We start from the raw sequence: 16,895 nt of genomic DNA, 5'->3' as shown, positions 1-16,895 counted from the left end.
TGTAGGCTGAGATTTGTTCTAATCTCAGTGGGGAAACATTCTGCTCTTAAAAACACCAGTTAAAAACAGCAACTCCACTGTTTTTAATGGAACTCTTTCAGTATTATGCAAGTCTAGAATGAGAATTTGGCCCAAAATGAAGGAGCTTATTTTCGCCCTAAATTAGCTACAAATCATTTCTTAGATAATTAAATGTCTGTACATTTTTTCACATGCAGGCTAAGCTGGAAGAGTGGTGCTTTTCTCCCACAGCTCTCACCTCAGGCCCCCAGTTTTCTGGTAACCAAAAACGGGTCTTGGAGGAGGCACTGGGAATCAAATATCACAGCTTCACATGCTCTCATCTTCTAGATCAGACTGGTGACTGCCCAGAAGCTGACACACCATACATTTGCAGTATGAAAATCTAACATGCTTTGCTTTGTTTCTCTAAGCATCTGTTTTGATTGCGGATACAAAGACCACTTTATAGTTTTTGTATTCTACTTTTCAAAATGATCTTGATTTTTTTAATTGTTTACACTGTCAAGGTAAGCAGGAAATTCATAAACACTCTTTATTTATTTATTTTTAATATTTGGTTTTAGCCAAATATAAAAATGTCACCCCAAACGACAGATACTTATATCCCATGATGTGCCAGAGATTAAAAGAAAATTGCATTAGCACTATACTAAATACAGCATTTAACTGCTCACAAAAGGATTTTCATATTTCTGTGGTAATTTACAATGTGCAATAGGTAGTGCAATCTAATCCACCACAATTGCATAATATTTTTGAACAACTTGCTGTTGATAAATAATGCAAGTATTAGGTTATTAAATTTTTTACAATTAAGTGACTAAGAAAGCTGTTTATTGCCTTCCGTTATACACTCTGTTAATAAGATCATTGTTGCAGATGTTCATGTATGCTGCATTGATGTTTAATGGTGCATGATGCTCTAGGTGGTTCCCATAACCTTGCTTTGTCTACTATGAGCTGACTCAATTGATATGATAATAGAGAAAAGAGGTCTGAAACAAGCTGGGCTGTACTGGCATAATTTGCATAACCTTTAAATTTGCCATCATTTGATAGCCAACTGCTCCTAAAATTCTTACTCAGATGTCAGCAGCAACAATATACTGTACAAACAGCATTCTGCAATTGGACAGGTGGGGAGGAAAGAGATGGCATGCGTAGTTTATTGCACTTTTATATTCTATCAGGAAATGTACTTAACAAATTTAGAAAGCCAACAATTTGGAATAAAGCTCTGCAGTTTTATTCGTGATCAATCGCTATTAGCCACAATGCATGGCCTGGCATCTTTTCAGGTTCACAGTACAATATCACAGTGTCAGATTACAAGGGATATAAATATTTGGTTCCACAGACTCCTCTCTGATTTAGTTTTGACTGCTAATCACTGTGGCAGGGAGAGGAATCAGGATGGATTACAAAGGAAGGGGCGGGGGGGCACAGGGTAGCAGAGTACAGCAAACAAAATCAGTGGAAGTCACCTTCCAAACTTTAAATCTGGTTTCTGAAGACTGTATGTACTCTTTTTAAACAAACATTATTATATCATTCTGTCGGTATAGCCAAAGCCTAACAATGTACAAATAATGCATGTTTGCCTTATTTACTAAATCTGCTGTCTTTACATACTTTAAGTCAGGTCTGCTTATTTTACTGATTTTTTTACTCATAACAAAGAAAATAGCTCTGGCAAAAGTAAGCTGGAGCCTACTTTGATTCAAATAGGATCAAATACATAAACTTTATTTTTGTGGTATTTGTGGATTTATATCTAAACTGCTACTTCCTAACCTATATTATGCTCAGGTGTGTCAAGGTCAGGTCACTGGTATATGAGTAAGGTGTACAGCTTATTTTTCAGATATGGTATTTGAACCATTCCCACTTTGCTTTACCTGTAAAACCTACTGTGGAAATAACCAAGCCAAACTGATCATAAAACCTCACAAATCCGCTTTTAGACAGGTAACCGTTTTGGAGAACTCCAATTTACTCCTCTCCCTCACCCCACCTCCAGTGTTAGCTCTGGCCTTACACAAAATGCATACTAAATCCCCAAAGCAGGACCCATTCTAACTCACCCCCCAACCCTCTTGTCCACTTTTTCCACTAGCCAGCATCTCTGCTCTCTCTCTCCTGGAGATAAGAATTTGTATTTCATTCAGCCACCTATTTACCACGACTTCTATTACCTGAGACTGGATGCTACAGCAGAGAAACTTCTAATCAAAGGGTCAGTTCCAGCAGTTAATTTTCTTCCAGGGTCACCATACATAACCACATTTTACTCTCTTTCCATTCTGTGCAATTATTTTATAGTGACTACTTGAGCTGGTGAAGATTAGAGTCTTGAAAACATAAGTTCCATCACTTATGGCAAAAGCATGACACAGATAGCTACTATTTCAACTTTTCTACAATGTTCATTCAACTATAATCACAAGATGGGAAATAAAATCTCTAAATTAAAGATGATAGGCTATCAGAGTCTGTAGGGCACCTTCTGAGTGGAGATTCTGCTGTTCAAACTCCTCTCTGATGATTTGCTATGAAGTGAACTACTGCCTAATAATAATAATAAGAAGAAAGGCTAAAACTGCCAAAATAATGGAAAAAAGATCTTCTGCAAAAGATATTTTGCCTAGCTGCCAGTGGTCAAAGGGTCCAGTTTTTTATGCACCTCATTTGTAACAGACAGCAAAGAAGATACCTTAAGCTAAAACGTGTTATCAAATCTCTCGGTATACATACAGTTCTTTTTTTTGTATAACCTCTAGGTAGACTACAAAAATTGAATCAAGAGCTTGCAGACAAGGTACAGCACAAAAAAAGACACATGGATTCGTATAAACCATTCATATTCATGAGTGTTTTAAGTTCTCCATGGCTATAATCAATATCCAATGAAGTTAATGAGATCTTTCCATTGATTTCAAAAGCAACTGGGCTGAGCCCCAGAGACAATAGTATCATATTCTCTGCAAGAACTCCAGCTGATAACACATACTTTGATAAGTTACTAGCTTCCCATCCGGAATTTCAGCAATGAACAAAACATATGTTATCTTATTTCAAACTCATCTTCCAAAATGAGCAATATAATGTTATAAGACTCAATATGGAGCATTTAATAACTTTAACTGAGAAGCAGTCAAGGCGACAGTAGTTATTTGTGATGTTAAGGCCAATATAAGATCCATACATAGACAACTGTTATTTGTTTAAAAGGGAAATGAAAAAAAGCCTCAATGTATCATCCTCCCAAAAGGTTGAGTTTTTGTTTTCTTTTAGCTTTGAGTCTCTACAAAGCAGTGCTTCCAACTCTTATGTCTTCTAACACATCTAAGCCCATCCAATAGATTTAATCACTGATAAGTAGAGCTATAAGTTCACACTGGCCTTGACCTTGGGCAGTATGATATTATCTGAAAACCATTAATGGTCTGAAACTAAAGGAAAAGCTCATTAATAAAAGCAAAACTGTACAAAGGAAAAAAAATAAATAAAGAAAAAGGAAAAGAAAAAAAGGTAGTTTTATTAAAAGTATTGATCATGACCTAGGGCACTACAGACATTGATCTTCCCATATCTCCACAGGAAAAAACAAAAAAGTTAAGCCAGCAAATTATTGATCTATTATGAAACCTGCTGAACAAGGCATACATTTAATTTCTTACAATGAAAAAAATAATCTCACCAAATCAGCGCAAAGAGAAAATCTATTTCTTAAAAACTATTGGTAGTTGAAAGAATTGCAAAAATTTACTGTCTGACTGTTTTCATAAAATAGCTACCCTATTAGTATGATTTGAACCCAAGTGTTGGGAGGGGAGAAGCCTATGCACTGCAACCCTTTAAACCACAGGTTTCAGATTTCAGTTTGTTAAACCATGTGTTTTAAAGGAGAAATGGAGAGCAAACAACACTGGATATTTCAGCAGCACAGAATGTGTGTACAGAAAAGGAAAACACTGAACTTGAAACAAAGCAAAAACTTAATGAAAAGTTTATAGCATAATTATTTGATATAAAATAAGATACCACAGTTTTGGATTTTCTTATCATTGTAGCTGCAATAGTAGTAGCTGAAAAACTAGAAGTCACCAGAATTTCATGTTTGGTGTACACACAGAGAGGTAGGTGGCATTTTCAGAAAACAGGGCCATAACCTCAACAAAGTTGCATGAATTACACATCCACTGAGAAGCACAAACTCAATTTGGAAGGCTGTCATTAGTTCCAGTGCTTCCTAAGTACTGAATGATTGATTTTGCTGTCTCACCATTCCTTTAATATAATTATATGATAAAACTTGGTATTCAAAATACAAGATGTCAAAAAGATCATTTCCCTTTTGATAATATACTTATGTCTCTATCCCCTCTTTCTTTGCTGTTTGGTTTGCAGACAATTCTACGATGTTACCGGCTGATCCTGAAGCAACTTTCCTTCCACCTTGGGAACCACAGTCTCTGTAGTTGCCAGATGGAAGTTCAAAACACAATATGACTTGGAGTGGAGCTCCACAATAATTTAATCCAATATAGTTCATAGATACTATAGTCTCCTTTTTCCTTGTCTCCTACGGCTGACCACTGCAACGCAAGATGCAGGAGACAGCCAGTGACATTCTTAAATGGCTGAATTCAAACAAATAGCGGGAGGTACTTCTTCACAACTCAGTGTCTTTGACACTCATTGTATGATTCAGAAAGTCACAAACTACGGATTGCTGGAAGCTAGGAGAGCGTAACGTGGAGGTATCACTACATATTTTTTCTGTTTTTACAAGCACCTACTACTATACGTTGTTGCAGATACTAGCTTAGGTAGACCTTAGGTCCAACCATGTCCTGCTCCCCCTTTTCCACTCTATAAGGCCAACATCACTTAATTTCTGTTACACAACCACTGGAGTTGTGTATTAACAGTCATGCCTCCAAGAATTCCTTTTAGACTTATGGTACAAAAATTGACTTTCTAGATCTATGTATTTGTATTTTAGAAACAAATATAGAAATTCTTCTGTGTAAGAGGAAATACTGCCAAGTCCTAAGGAAAGGAATGGGGGCCCATATTTATTGCCCTTCAACAAACACATGTTTTTCACAGCTTAAAGAAGTAATTTTTCCTTGGAATGCCAGAACGCAAATTCATTATAGCACCTGAAATTCAGGCTATGTTTAATGAAAGGTACAGTTTTGCCTTGAAAATTCATTATTACTAGTGATTAACTTTCTTCTCAGTTGCTGGGCTAAACTGCTGTGTTACCAGGTTAGACTAGGCAAGATATTTTATTTTTTAAATCCATGAGAAATTACTGAAACACACACACTCACACGTTACTTACATACATGTATATATTTACATATATACATACATAGGTATATGCATTCTTTGAGATGTAATTGTTGATACACTTTTAAGTCCAGTTAAGATACTGGTATCCAGGAACTTTGATTTTAATAATGTGTTTCAGCTGTCTAATAAAATCCTCAGACCTCCTCTCCCACACAGCATGAAATCACGAATGGTCTCAGTTACAAAAGGTATTACCAGCTTTGCTATTCATTAATCCCTAGCAACAAACATTCATTATTAATTTAGGTTTTGTGGTTTCCTAAGTCACAACTAAACTAAAAATAATTCTACTGGGCTTTCTGGCTCATTTGTTCTGCCATTAGCAGACCAAAATTTCCATTTTTCCTAAATCCATTTTTTGTATTTAAATTTTTCTTTACATTTGTGAATATCACAGGACAGGGAATAGTGAAAGTGTGTAATCCTGTGAAAAAGAGCATGCATTGTAATATAACCCAGCTGCAGGCCCAAGACACGACTTTTGTTTGCGTAAACACGTAGGAAGGGTGTCTGATAAAAAGAGCACGTCAGGATTTTTCCTGTCTGGAAGGCTGAGCATGAAAGATATGAGAACTAAGGAAAAAAAAACACTTTTTCTTGCTTAGAGGACAACATACAATACCCAGTAATTTACAGAAAGAGGAACTGCAAACAGGCCCAACATAAAATGTCAGCAGTGTCAATAGTAATAAATACTTCTGTGTTTTAGAGATAAGCTTACAAGGTAACATGCTGGTCTATGATTGCAGCACAACCTGACAAAGAAAAACTACTGACCTCTGTTTAGACTAGATTATATGCTTGTTTTTATTCCCCCAAAACGCATGGAGCATCACACCATCATGATGTAAGAATGGCACTTAAAAGCTCTAGCAACTCTTCTAAACAAAATGGTTTAAAAATTCTCCTTCAAGATCTAACATACCCTTACAAAGTACAAGAAGTTTCATCATTCATAAAAACACACTCTCCAACATGCTTCTGTTGCTATTTTCATTTAGATCAAGTTTTGGTTTTATCCAAACCCATATAAACTTTTAATTTATGAACATATGTGCATATATTACCTTGAGACTGGTTGTACTGGATTAAACCAACATCCATTTAGCTTGGTATCCTGTTTCAGATAACAGGTAGAGGCCAATGCCTAGTATTACTCCAACATCAAAAGCTTTGTAGTGGGCTCTAAAATTTGGTAATGTTGCGAGTTTTATAGCCATGTATTAATGTGGCCATATTGCACATGCTGTGTAATTTATCAAATAGATTAATTATCAAGTAGTAGTAGCAAATAGAAATTCAGAAATTTCAGTATGTACTATGTGTGAGGTGCACTAAGAGATTTTTAAGGGGTACCTTTCTCATTCTACCACATTCACTGCAAAGCTAATACATTTCCTGAAAAATTCTCAAGTCACGTATCCCACAAATTGAAGATGTAAGCGGTGTCATTAATTCGGTAAAACCCTAACTCGTTTTAGTTAGGTTTTAATGCTTGAATCCTTAACAATTTCATTTCTTTACTGCATATTCTGACAAGCGAGCTTATTACAAACGTGCCCTTAACAAAGGTGGTCTTGAAAACATTGGGGGAAAAAAGAATGGAAAATTCTATGTTCACGCCTGAACATGCCAGATTTCATCATTCATAACTTGAAAAATGCTGAAGTGATTTTCTTTAAATTTGGACTGTTTTTCTTTTCACTATTAAAGCCATAAAACAAACCAAGTTTAAAGTTTGTAGCTTCAGCTGTTTTTGAATTATGCAAATATTTCAATATAAAAGTATGTTTTTCCATTGCTGAACTGATTTTGCTCAGACTTTCCAAAGACTTCCCTTTGGGCCAAGACCAGTCATAAAATGTATCTGACTAAAAGTAATTTGTTTAAAAACGTTATGAGCAACTCTGTAAAAAGGATAGTTTTCACAGCATTTAATTCTGACAAATGTTATAGCACACACATAGATATGACATATATGTTGTTGCCAGAGTTTGTGATTTTTGGTGTGTTTATTAAAAGCCCCAGCTGCTAAAATCAAGAGATTGGATGTGGTCATTAACCCTTCCCCCCTTTCCCTGCATACGTATTTTTTCATGGTTACAGAAAAAAGTGTTGAAACATGGAATGAATGTATCCCACCAAGCTGGGAACCTGAAGTTAAATCCAGAATCTCAGACCTGGGAAGAGGAATATGGTGAACAAGGTTGCGTTAGTGGGACCCGAGTGTTGATAGCCAAGTAATTCCCACTACAGCCAAGGACCATCCACACAAGAATTTAACCAATGCTGTTCCTCAAATAAACTTTCCCAGGTAAGCAAGCCCATAGATTTGACTTTTCAGTTACTAAACCATACCATAATGCTCTGTACTGAAATGTATCATCACAGGTGCCTCTCTCACGTTACTTTTTTTCAAGAGTTTTGTCAAAATTCAATCATTATGGAGACACATTTTTGAAAAAAAATTTGTCAATGGTAATTCTTAGGCTCACTAAGAAACTCCAATGCCTTCAAGTTCTTCAGTAAAAATATAAAATTTGACATCAGAGGAAAATGCACCCAAATGACACGAATAGGAGAACTTCAGACAATGATAACATGCTCCATGGAGTCTTATTAGAAGCTGACAGTTAATTTAGTCAACATTTCATCTGCAATAGCTCCCGTGTGCCAATCCTAAACACTCCTTTCCTTCCCTATAAAACATACTGATCACACTCAGCTTGAATTTGAGCTCGCCTTTTCCTTGCAATTATTCCTACTGACTGAGAACAGGAAGGAAAGGGAGAGGAAAGGAGCCTTGGGGCTGGAGTACTGTGATGGAGGAGATATGAACAGACAGTGGGAAGACCCAATGTGCTCCATGATAGAGAAATAATTTTTTCCTCTGAAAACACAAATAATTCAGACAGATTAGGAATTTGGACCGACAAATGGGAATGGCTTAGACTGGAATGGCTGATGCAGTTATTGCTTCTCACCATTTTCATGATCTGCTCCAGCTGCATGGACCTCTAAGTTGTTTGTCAATCAGTGCCTGAGTGGCCACAGTTCATGGTCTCTTTGAGGTGAGCCACCACTAGTTTTTGTAGGCATTAAACAATGTTGGGTTAAACTGCAGCAATTCACAAACTGATTAAACATCCTTGCCATAGGGCTGGGACAGATCGCTGGAGGAAGTAGACTTTTTAGATATCTCAGTCTATCAGAGATATATTCTCTGAACTTTTTGGTCACTCTTTTCTTTTGGTAACAATCTGCACCTTCCTGTCCTATGCTCTACTCCTCAAATACCTGTTGATACTTCTGTTCTCTGGGATGTCCAAGAATCAACAACTGTCTCCACAGTCAGTCCTCTGCACATGTAATGAGCAGCTGTATTTGGTCTTCTTCATCCCACCAAAAATAAAATAAAATTCTACATCTCGTTTACCAACACATATAATTCTGTGTCCTTTCATGAATGAACAAGTAACCTGGAACAATCCCTTTTATCCACCTCATTTTCTCTCCTTCCAGCCAGAGCTGAACCAAAGTGTATCCCCTCCTTATTTCCATTTCCTGATCTACCATTCGGCCTACACGTAACCCACCAAAGAGGAACACTCTTCCTCTTGTAACACAGACACTCTCAGCTTAGCCCCATGGCTGCCTTGTCTAGGACAGTAAGCAGAGCTTTTTTTTGACTGAGGACACGGACCTCTGTTTAAGGAAGCTCTTACAGCCACAGTGTTGTCTTTCTCATTGTGCCCATGCATACGCTGGGGCTGGGCAAGAACGGGGAGGTGGCTGTTCATGTGTCTCTCCGTAGAGAGCAGTCCAGTCCAAGGCATTCACTTTTACTCCCAAGGCTCAGTTGCTGTCAGACAGCAGAGTGCTTTCCGTGGGGAAAATGCAGAAGGGGAAGAGAAGAAAAGGTACAAAACCCACAAAGGGCCAAATTCACCTTGGCATCTTTCACTCTCACACCTGTAAGCTCCAGCTCCATCCTGCACTCTTTCAGCGGACATAAACTGAGAACACCAGAATATGTGATCTGCCAACAGCTGATGAAGAATGGTTAATGGCAGCAGTGGAAGGGAAGAAAGAAAAATCAGAGTCTTTTGTCTGGATACTGATCCTCTCTGGTTGAGTCAAGTCACTAGTGACAGAAACATCTTTCAGCTAATAAACACCCTGGAACCATGTTCTTGTTATCACTATTGACTTGTGTGGAAGGTCCAAATCCATTGCTGAAATCCATGACTTTGCAAGTACTGATCTAGGCACAAACTCTCTGACAATACATTGTTTCCTCAGAAAGGCAGGATAAACAACCATACATAGACTGCTTTTTCTAAAACCTACTCTTCTTCTGTGCATTACAAAGAGGAAATGAGTTCTATGCAGGTAACTACTCCTAAATACAGCAATTCTTCCAAAAATCATTTAGAAACATTTTACACTTTCCACTGCAGGTTTCAAAGCACAACTAGACCTAATTAGTGTTGAAATAAGTGTGTTAGCAGTACTCTATGCCTTTCTATTGTATCATCATATACTAAATTAAGGGACACATTTTCTTCCTTTCATTATTATTTTAATGTGAAGAGGTGGGAAAAGGACGATCCACACCAAAGGAAGGAAAAAGGGGGAAAACAATAACAAATTGGTACCTCTTTTGAGAATTGCCCCACAGGCCAAATATTTTTATGTTCTTAATCATTATTAAATGACTTAACATGACACACAGAGCCTGGCGAATGATTGCATCCTGACATGGGAATGAATTACAAATGAAATGAAAGATCAAACTGTATTAGAGGACTGCCTCTGGGAAATGAAAATCTTTAATTCTCTTTTATTATTGACATTTATTTGGCTGCCATGAATAACAACATAGCAAAGAGATTCAGCTACGCTTGTGCACTGAATAGCTTATCCCATGGCTCAAAACTGCCTTAACATTTATCATGTTTGCTTTTGTAGCTGACACCATTGCATACACTCTCTATCCATCTTGCATTTATCATGCATATAAAGTGCATTCTCTAATTTAAGTTCATTTCATAGCGAACAAACAGCTAAGATTAGCAAGTGTCAGTCCTCAAATAAGCTCCCAGTTGTAAAAATATCAAAGAAGGGATTAATGGATTTGTTAACAACTCCAGTTTGAAGAATAAAATAAGTACACAGTGAAAATTAAATAAGAGCACAGGAGGGTTACACATAAGATTCAGGTTTACTAGCATTATTACTAGCTCATGTATAAAAACATTTTTACACTGCTATTTCTCAGCCAACTGTACAATACTCCAGTGGAGTGCCTCCATATGGGCCATTCACATAATGCAGTAACTTTCTGGAAGCAGCACTTTCATCATTATTCAGTGAGATACACATACACAACGCTCAGTGACTGCTATTTCCTTTAAATCAGTCTGTAGCTAACAAAATACAGGAAGGAGCGAACTATTGGAGAAATCATTCAAACTGCTGCTAAGAATGATCTATATAGCAGTGACATACCTACTTAGTGCCTAGCCCTGCAGACACAGGCTGAAGCAAATCCTGATTTTGAGGCAAATATCATATGAGTAAGCACTGGTCCCTCAGGTGCAAAGCTTCCTCAACTTCAGTTGATTTCCAAAGGAGGAATTCAGCCCTGACTAATAACTTATCTTGTGCAGGAATGAATGACTAAAATGGCTTGCCACAGCACATGTTTTTAATAGCTTTATTTAGTCTAAAAGCATAGGTGGGCAAAATTAAAGAGACTGTCAAAAGGCAGGCTAGTCATGTTTATAATGCTTAAATCTGTGTGTCGTACATCATCAATTTAGACAGCACAAACTACTCGTATCCCTGCTAGAACACCTTTTTCCCATGTATTCCTTTGAGAATAGAAGAGCAGACGGCTGAGAAAAGCTTGAAGTGAGACTTTCTGCTCAAAGCAAGAAAGACTGGAAATTCACTTAGTACTGGATTTCACTTCCTCCTTTTCACAAATGTTTAAATATACTATACTGTTGCACATCTGTTCTCAGCAGGCATAGTGTGTTCTTGTTTGCAGCAAAGATGGCTACACAGATAAAATCTCAAGTCATAAAATCTGAGCAAAACCAACTGGATCAATATTTTAGATCTATGTTATAAAAAAGAACTTCAGATGTTCAAAACTAAATTCTCAGGCATTCCTATGAAATACTAACTTCTTGAATTCAGAATCTTAAAACAATTAAAACATAACAGAGATGAGAAACATTAACATCAAAAGGCAAACGCTATGCCTACCACTTAACAGCTGTAATTTCTAAAACCAGAACTTGCAATTGCTTAACTAGAATATTTACTGAGAGAAAAGATTTGAAAAATATACCTGTAGCCATTACAGTGTCATCTTTCCCCTGGGTAAAGACTACAATTCGTTGCCTTTTAGTGTTCACCTTTGGCAGGGCTTGTGTCTTCCGGGCTATCTCTTTAATGTCTTCAGTCTATTAATAAAGAGAGAAAATTCTTGTAACCAGCATATTAGAGCAGTGAAAGATTAGAACTGTATTAGCAGATCAAAAATTTGTTTTCTTATGGCTAGGTATAAAACAGACTTTATTGTCTGCAGAGAAAGATTTTTAAAAGGAGGAATACTTCATTCTCCTAAGGGTTTATGTAGTACTATGAGACCAGTGTTTTTAATCTCGATAACGATAGTTCAGCTATTCCAATTGCTGCAAATCTGCAAAGCTAACAAAGGAATTACAGAGCATTTCCTAATGAGCAATTAGTGGGTTTCTTTGCTGCTGACTGGATTCTAACCTTACCTATCATAAAATTAAAAATAAAATTGGTAAGAGAATACTTTGGATAAACTCTGAGCCTGAGTTTCATCCTGTTTAGCCAGGTTTTATAGTAGCATAATCCCTTTGATTTTAGCAGGATTACAAACACTGTTTCTTGAACTTCCCTGCAACAACTGATCTCAACAAGTAAACCCATGGTACCCTGCAACACCTTCAAAGGTGTGGAGCCCAGGTGAATATTCCATCTACAAGAAAAATTCCATCTGAATATTCCATCTACAAGAAAATTCCATCTACAAGAAGGGCCGGAGGGTAGACCCGGGGAACTATAGGCCTGTTAGTTTGACCTCAGTGCCAGGGAAGCTCATGGAGCAGATTATCTTGAATGTCGTCACGAGGCACTTGAAGGGCAACCAGGCGATCAGGCCCAGTCAGCATGGGTTTATGAAAGGCAGGTCCTGCTTGATGAACCTGATCTCCTTCTATGACCAAGTGACGCGCTTGGTGGATGAGGGGAAGGCTGTGGATGTGATCTACCTTGACTTCAGTAAGGCTTTTGACACCGTTTCCCACAACATTCTCCTCAAGAAACTGGCTGCTCGCGGCTTGGACTGGCGTACGCTTCGTTGGGTTAAAAACTGGCTTGATGGCCGGGCCCAAAGAGTTGTGGTGAATGGAGTCAAATCCAGTTGGAGGCCAGTTACTAGTGGAGTCCCCCAGGGCTCAGTGCTGGGGCCGGTCCTCTTTAATATCTTTATCGATGACCTGGACGAGGGGATCGAGTGCACCCTCAGTAAGTTTGCAGATGACACCAAGTTAGGTGCGTGTGTCGATCTGCCCGAGGGAAGGAAGGCTCTGCAGGAGGATCTGGATAGGCTGGAGCGATGGGCTGAGGTCAACTGTATGAAGTTCAACAAGGCCAAGTGCCGGGTCCTGCACCTGGGTCGCAACAACCCCAAGCAGCGCTACAGGCTGGGAGATGAGTGGTTGGAAAGCTGCCTGGCCGAGAAGGACCTGGGAGTACTGGTTGATAGGCAGATGAATATGAGCCAGCAGTGTGCTCAGGTGGCCAAGAAGGCCAACAGCATCCTGGCTTGTATAAGAAGCAGTGTGGCCAGCAGGTCTAGGGAGGTGATTGTCCACCTGTACTCGGCCCTGGTGAGGCTGCACCTCGAGTACTGTGTTCAGTTTTGGGCCCCTCGCTACAAGAAGGACATGGAGGTGCTCGAGAGAGTCCAGAGAAGGGCGACAAGGCTGGTGTGGGGTCTGGAGAACAAGTCTTATGAGGAGCGGCTGAGGGAGCTGGGGTTGTTTAGCCTGGAGAAGAGGAGGCTCAGGGGAGACCTCATCGCTCTCTATAGGTACCTTAAAGGAGGCTGTAGAGAGGTGGGGGTTGGTCTATTCTCCCACGTGCCTGGTGACAGGACGAGGGGGAATGGGCTCACGTTGCGCCAGGGGAGGTTTAGGTTGGATATTAGGAAGAACTTCTTTACTGAAAGGGTTGTTAGGCATTGGAATGGGCTGCCCAGGGAAGTGGTTGAGTCGCCATCCCTGGAGGTCTTTAAAAGACGTTTAGATGTAGTCCTTAGTGATATGGTTTAGTGGAGGTTTTGTTAGCGTTAGGACAGAGGTTGGACTAGATGATCTTGGAGGTCTCTTCCAACCTAGACGATTCTGTGATTCTGTGATTCTGTGAATACGCCATGTGCTCACTAGCTCTCTGTTTGCACCACTGAGATGTAAGGAAGGAAAGGGTAGAAGCTGTATTCAATGGGGCACAGAACATCCCCAATTTGCTGAAGTTAGGATAAGCTGCAAAAATTTCAAGAATCTTTGCTTTAAAGGGACTTTTTCTGTACACCACAGTGCATGTAGCTAGGAACAGAGAACTTGGCATAGTGAACCAAACCACAAATCCATCCAATGTCTTTGACAGCAACAAGTTTGAAATGTTTTATTTGATGCAAGAAACCCAGTAACAGCACAACTTGTCATTAGAACATTATCCTTCCTATTCTCATATTTTAGTTGCCCTATGATTTGAAACACAAGGATTTCAACTTCTTATTTAGTCTTCAATCTCATCTAAATATCGGTATTCCTGTTATTTGTATAAGCATCAAATCCTTTTATAATGCTCTGTGGTAAGCTTTTGTTCTCAAATTTATCTGGAGTCAGTAAGTTCCACATAAATTTGTTATATGTAAACCTATTTCTTGCCATCACGTATAATATTTTCTTTTATTTTTTAAACAGTAGGAAAAGTAAGAAAGACTACACTTATTCTCTGTCTTATTTACTGGGCCACGTTTTATTCATATCTGTGTTAAATACCATACTATTTTTTTAGTTTGCTCTTACGTAGAAGCTACTATACTGAGAGACAGCAGATTTGGCGAGTGCCTAGTGTTGAGTACAGTCTGAAACCACAACAGTATCTTCTGCATTTTTTAGTGTCCTGTTCATTACGAATCCCAACTCATTTTTTTAACACAACTACATAATGAATAGAGTTTATTTATAAAGCTGTCCAGAGTGGTTTCAAGTCATCTACCAGAGTAGTTTCAATTAATTTGTATTAATAATTTTTTATCTTCCAAAATCAGCATATAGTGTTATTTTTTAAGCCAGGTACAGTGCGAAGTTTTGACTGCAGCTGTTGATTTTAACAAGAGGTTGCTTCTTTTTCAGCAGCAGCTTAGATAAACAAGACCTATAAACCCGCATACTGTCCAGTCCTGTTTACTTGCTGCTTTTTAGGAATCTTGTTGATAAAATCACTGACAGCATTCCACTTTTATTAGGTACAGAGAATATGCCTAAGCTGTATATTTATCAATATCCCTCTAAATGAAAATTATCTAGCTCTTTTGCAATAGTTCTAGCCTCCCTTTAATTTCTCCCCCAGATCTCTGGTAGTCAGTGAACCCATCGATTAGATACATTTACCAAACACTAAAATATTTTCCCCTTACTTATTAGTCTCTAACTACCTCTTCTAGATTTTTTCTCACACTTCTAATCTCCATATACAGTTACTACACTCTCATTTGTGTTATTTCTTAATTCCTCCTGCTTAGACTCTTAACATGTGCTTTCAGGGGGAAACTTCTACTGCTAGAGAAGTAAAGGAAAAACCTTGACTCTCTCTGAGTAGGGGCATCTTACCCCTAATTCTCAAAAGGCAAGGAATCCCTTAAAGATGCCAGAGAAAAAAATGCAATTGCTGCTCTTTTGTTTTCAAATGTCTTTTTAAGTGGAGATTTATGTGTAGAAGGTATCAGCTAGTGGCATAAGCTGTTAGGCAGGGCACGAATGGAGAATTATGGCCCTCCAACCTGGCAATGTGTAGGCTTCAGACACCTAAGTTCTGAACTACTTCAGGACTTGACAATTAAGAGATCCTTGAAGTAAAGATACAATAAAGTGTCACAAATACCAAGAAAAACAGGAAAGAAGCGTTTAGTTTTTCCTAAGGAGGAAGCGGCTGCTAATGACACTATTAAGTAGATTTACAGTGGAGCAAAGCAGGCATAGAAATCAAAGAGCTTAAAGATATTTGTGTAGTTTATTTACACGCACTTTAAATTTTAAAAAAGAAAACAAGGAAGTTATAATGGGAGAAAATAACATGATCATAAGATGATTTCTTCAGTTTAAGGAAGAACAAAGAGGAACTTATATGAGGGAATGAGGGCCCTAAGGAAAAATACTAGTGAAGAACGATGGTAAAGGATGAAATAGGGTAGATGGTAAAAGAAAGTAAAAAGCATGTACGTTTTCAGGAAGAATTAAATATATAATAAGCATGTAACAGCAGAAGAAAGGTAATTACTGGAAACAATTTTTTTAAAAAGTAGAAATTTCAGAATAGACTGGTTTGAGGAGTTGTGTCTGATTGTGAGGACTTCAACTGAATATCATCTTCTGTGAGAATTAGCTTTGCCACTTTCTGCCAAAATCACTTTTCAAACTGAAAATTTTCAAAGGAAGACAATAAGAAATAGATTATATAGTGGAAGAGCTGGAACCTCAATGCTGGGGAGGCTTTAACTTTTCCACTGTATGTCTCTGCCTCACCAGTGTGTTGTATTTAGAAGGTACAACTGTGACATTTTGTGGTATGTGAATATTTATAGTTTAGGGTTGCCAAAGTACTGTGTCCCTTATTTCATTGTCAAGCAGCAGCATGAAATGTTGTCATCTCCTATTTCTGTACGGTATATACATAATATCATCAAATAGCTTTAATGAATAATATTTATTTTGCATTGACTCATACTTGCACACTTACTGAGACTCTGCTATGCATCCTGTATCTACAGACAAGGCTGAACGGTAGGACTGTACTGGTTCATGGACCTAAAGCCTCTGTAACGTGTCCCAGATTCACAGGATACTCACATATATCTAATTGTATGCTTGAATCTGATTGAACAAAGCTGACATGCAAATCTCACACAACCATGATCTGCCTGTTGGTGCTGACCTGAAAAACCTTGCATGCGGCGTTCTTTACAGGAATTAAGTGGGCTATACACATGGAGGAAAAGTACTTCTGATATCCCAGGCTCAGGCAGAGGTATGTGAAAAACACCACATGGCTAAAACTGCTAGTCAGGCACTTCTAATCTTTGACTCGGAACAGACATACAAAAGCTGGGACCACCATAGCCCTGAACTAAATAAGCATGAATTCACTGGAAACAGTGGAACTCATTGCCTTCA

The 16,895-nt window shown here is 38.3% G+C and overlaps 1 protein-coding gene across 6 annotated transcripts in view; it reads right to left on the bottom strand.

Moving 5' to 3' along the window:
* Positions 1-16,895, bottom strand: part of ADK (adenosine kinase) — a 292,330-nt gene that overhangs the window by 30,737 nt on the left and 244,698 nt on the right. For all 6 annotated transcript variants that reach the window (XM_040564497.1, XM_040564502.1, XM_040564500.1 and 3 more), the window contains one exon: positions 11,750-11,864. In XM_040564497.1, coding sequence (XP_040420431.1) covers positions 11,750-11,864 — 115 coding nt within the window. The remainder of the gene's footprint in view (positions 1-11,749; positions 11,865-16,895) is intronic.

Source organism: Cygnus olor, chromosome 7, assembly GCF_009769625.2.
Source record: "Cygnus olor isolate bCygOlo1 chromosome 7, bCygOlo1.pri.v2, whole genome shotgun sequence".
Lineage (NCBI taxonomy): Eukaryota > Metazoa > Chordata > Aves > Anseriformes > Anatidae > Cygnus > Cygnus olor.
The sequence above is the reverse complement of the archived record's forward strand: the minus strand, read 5'-3'. Positions and strand labels throughout refer to the sequence as shown.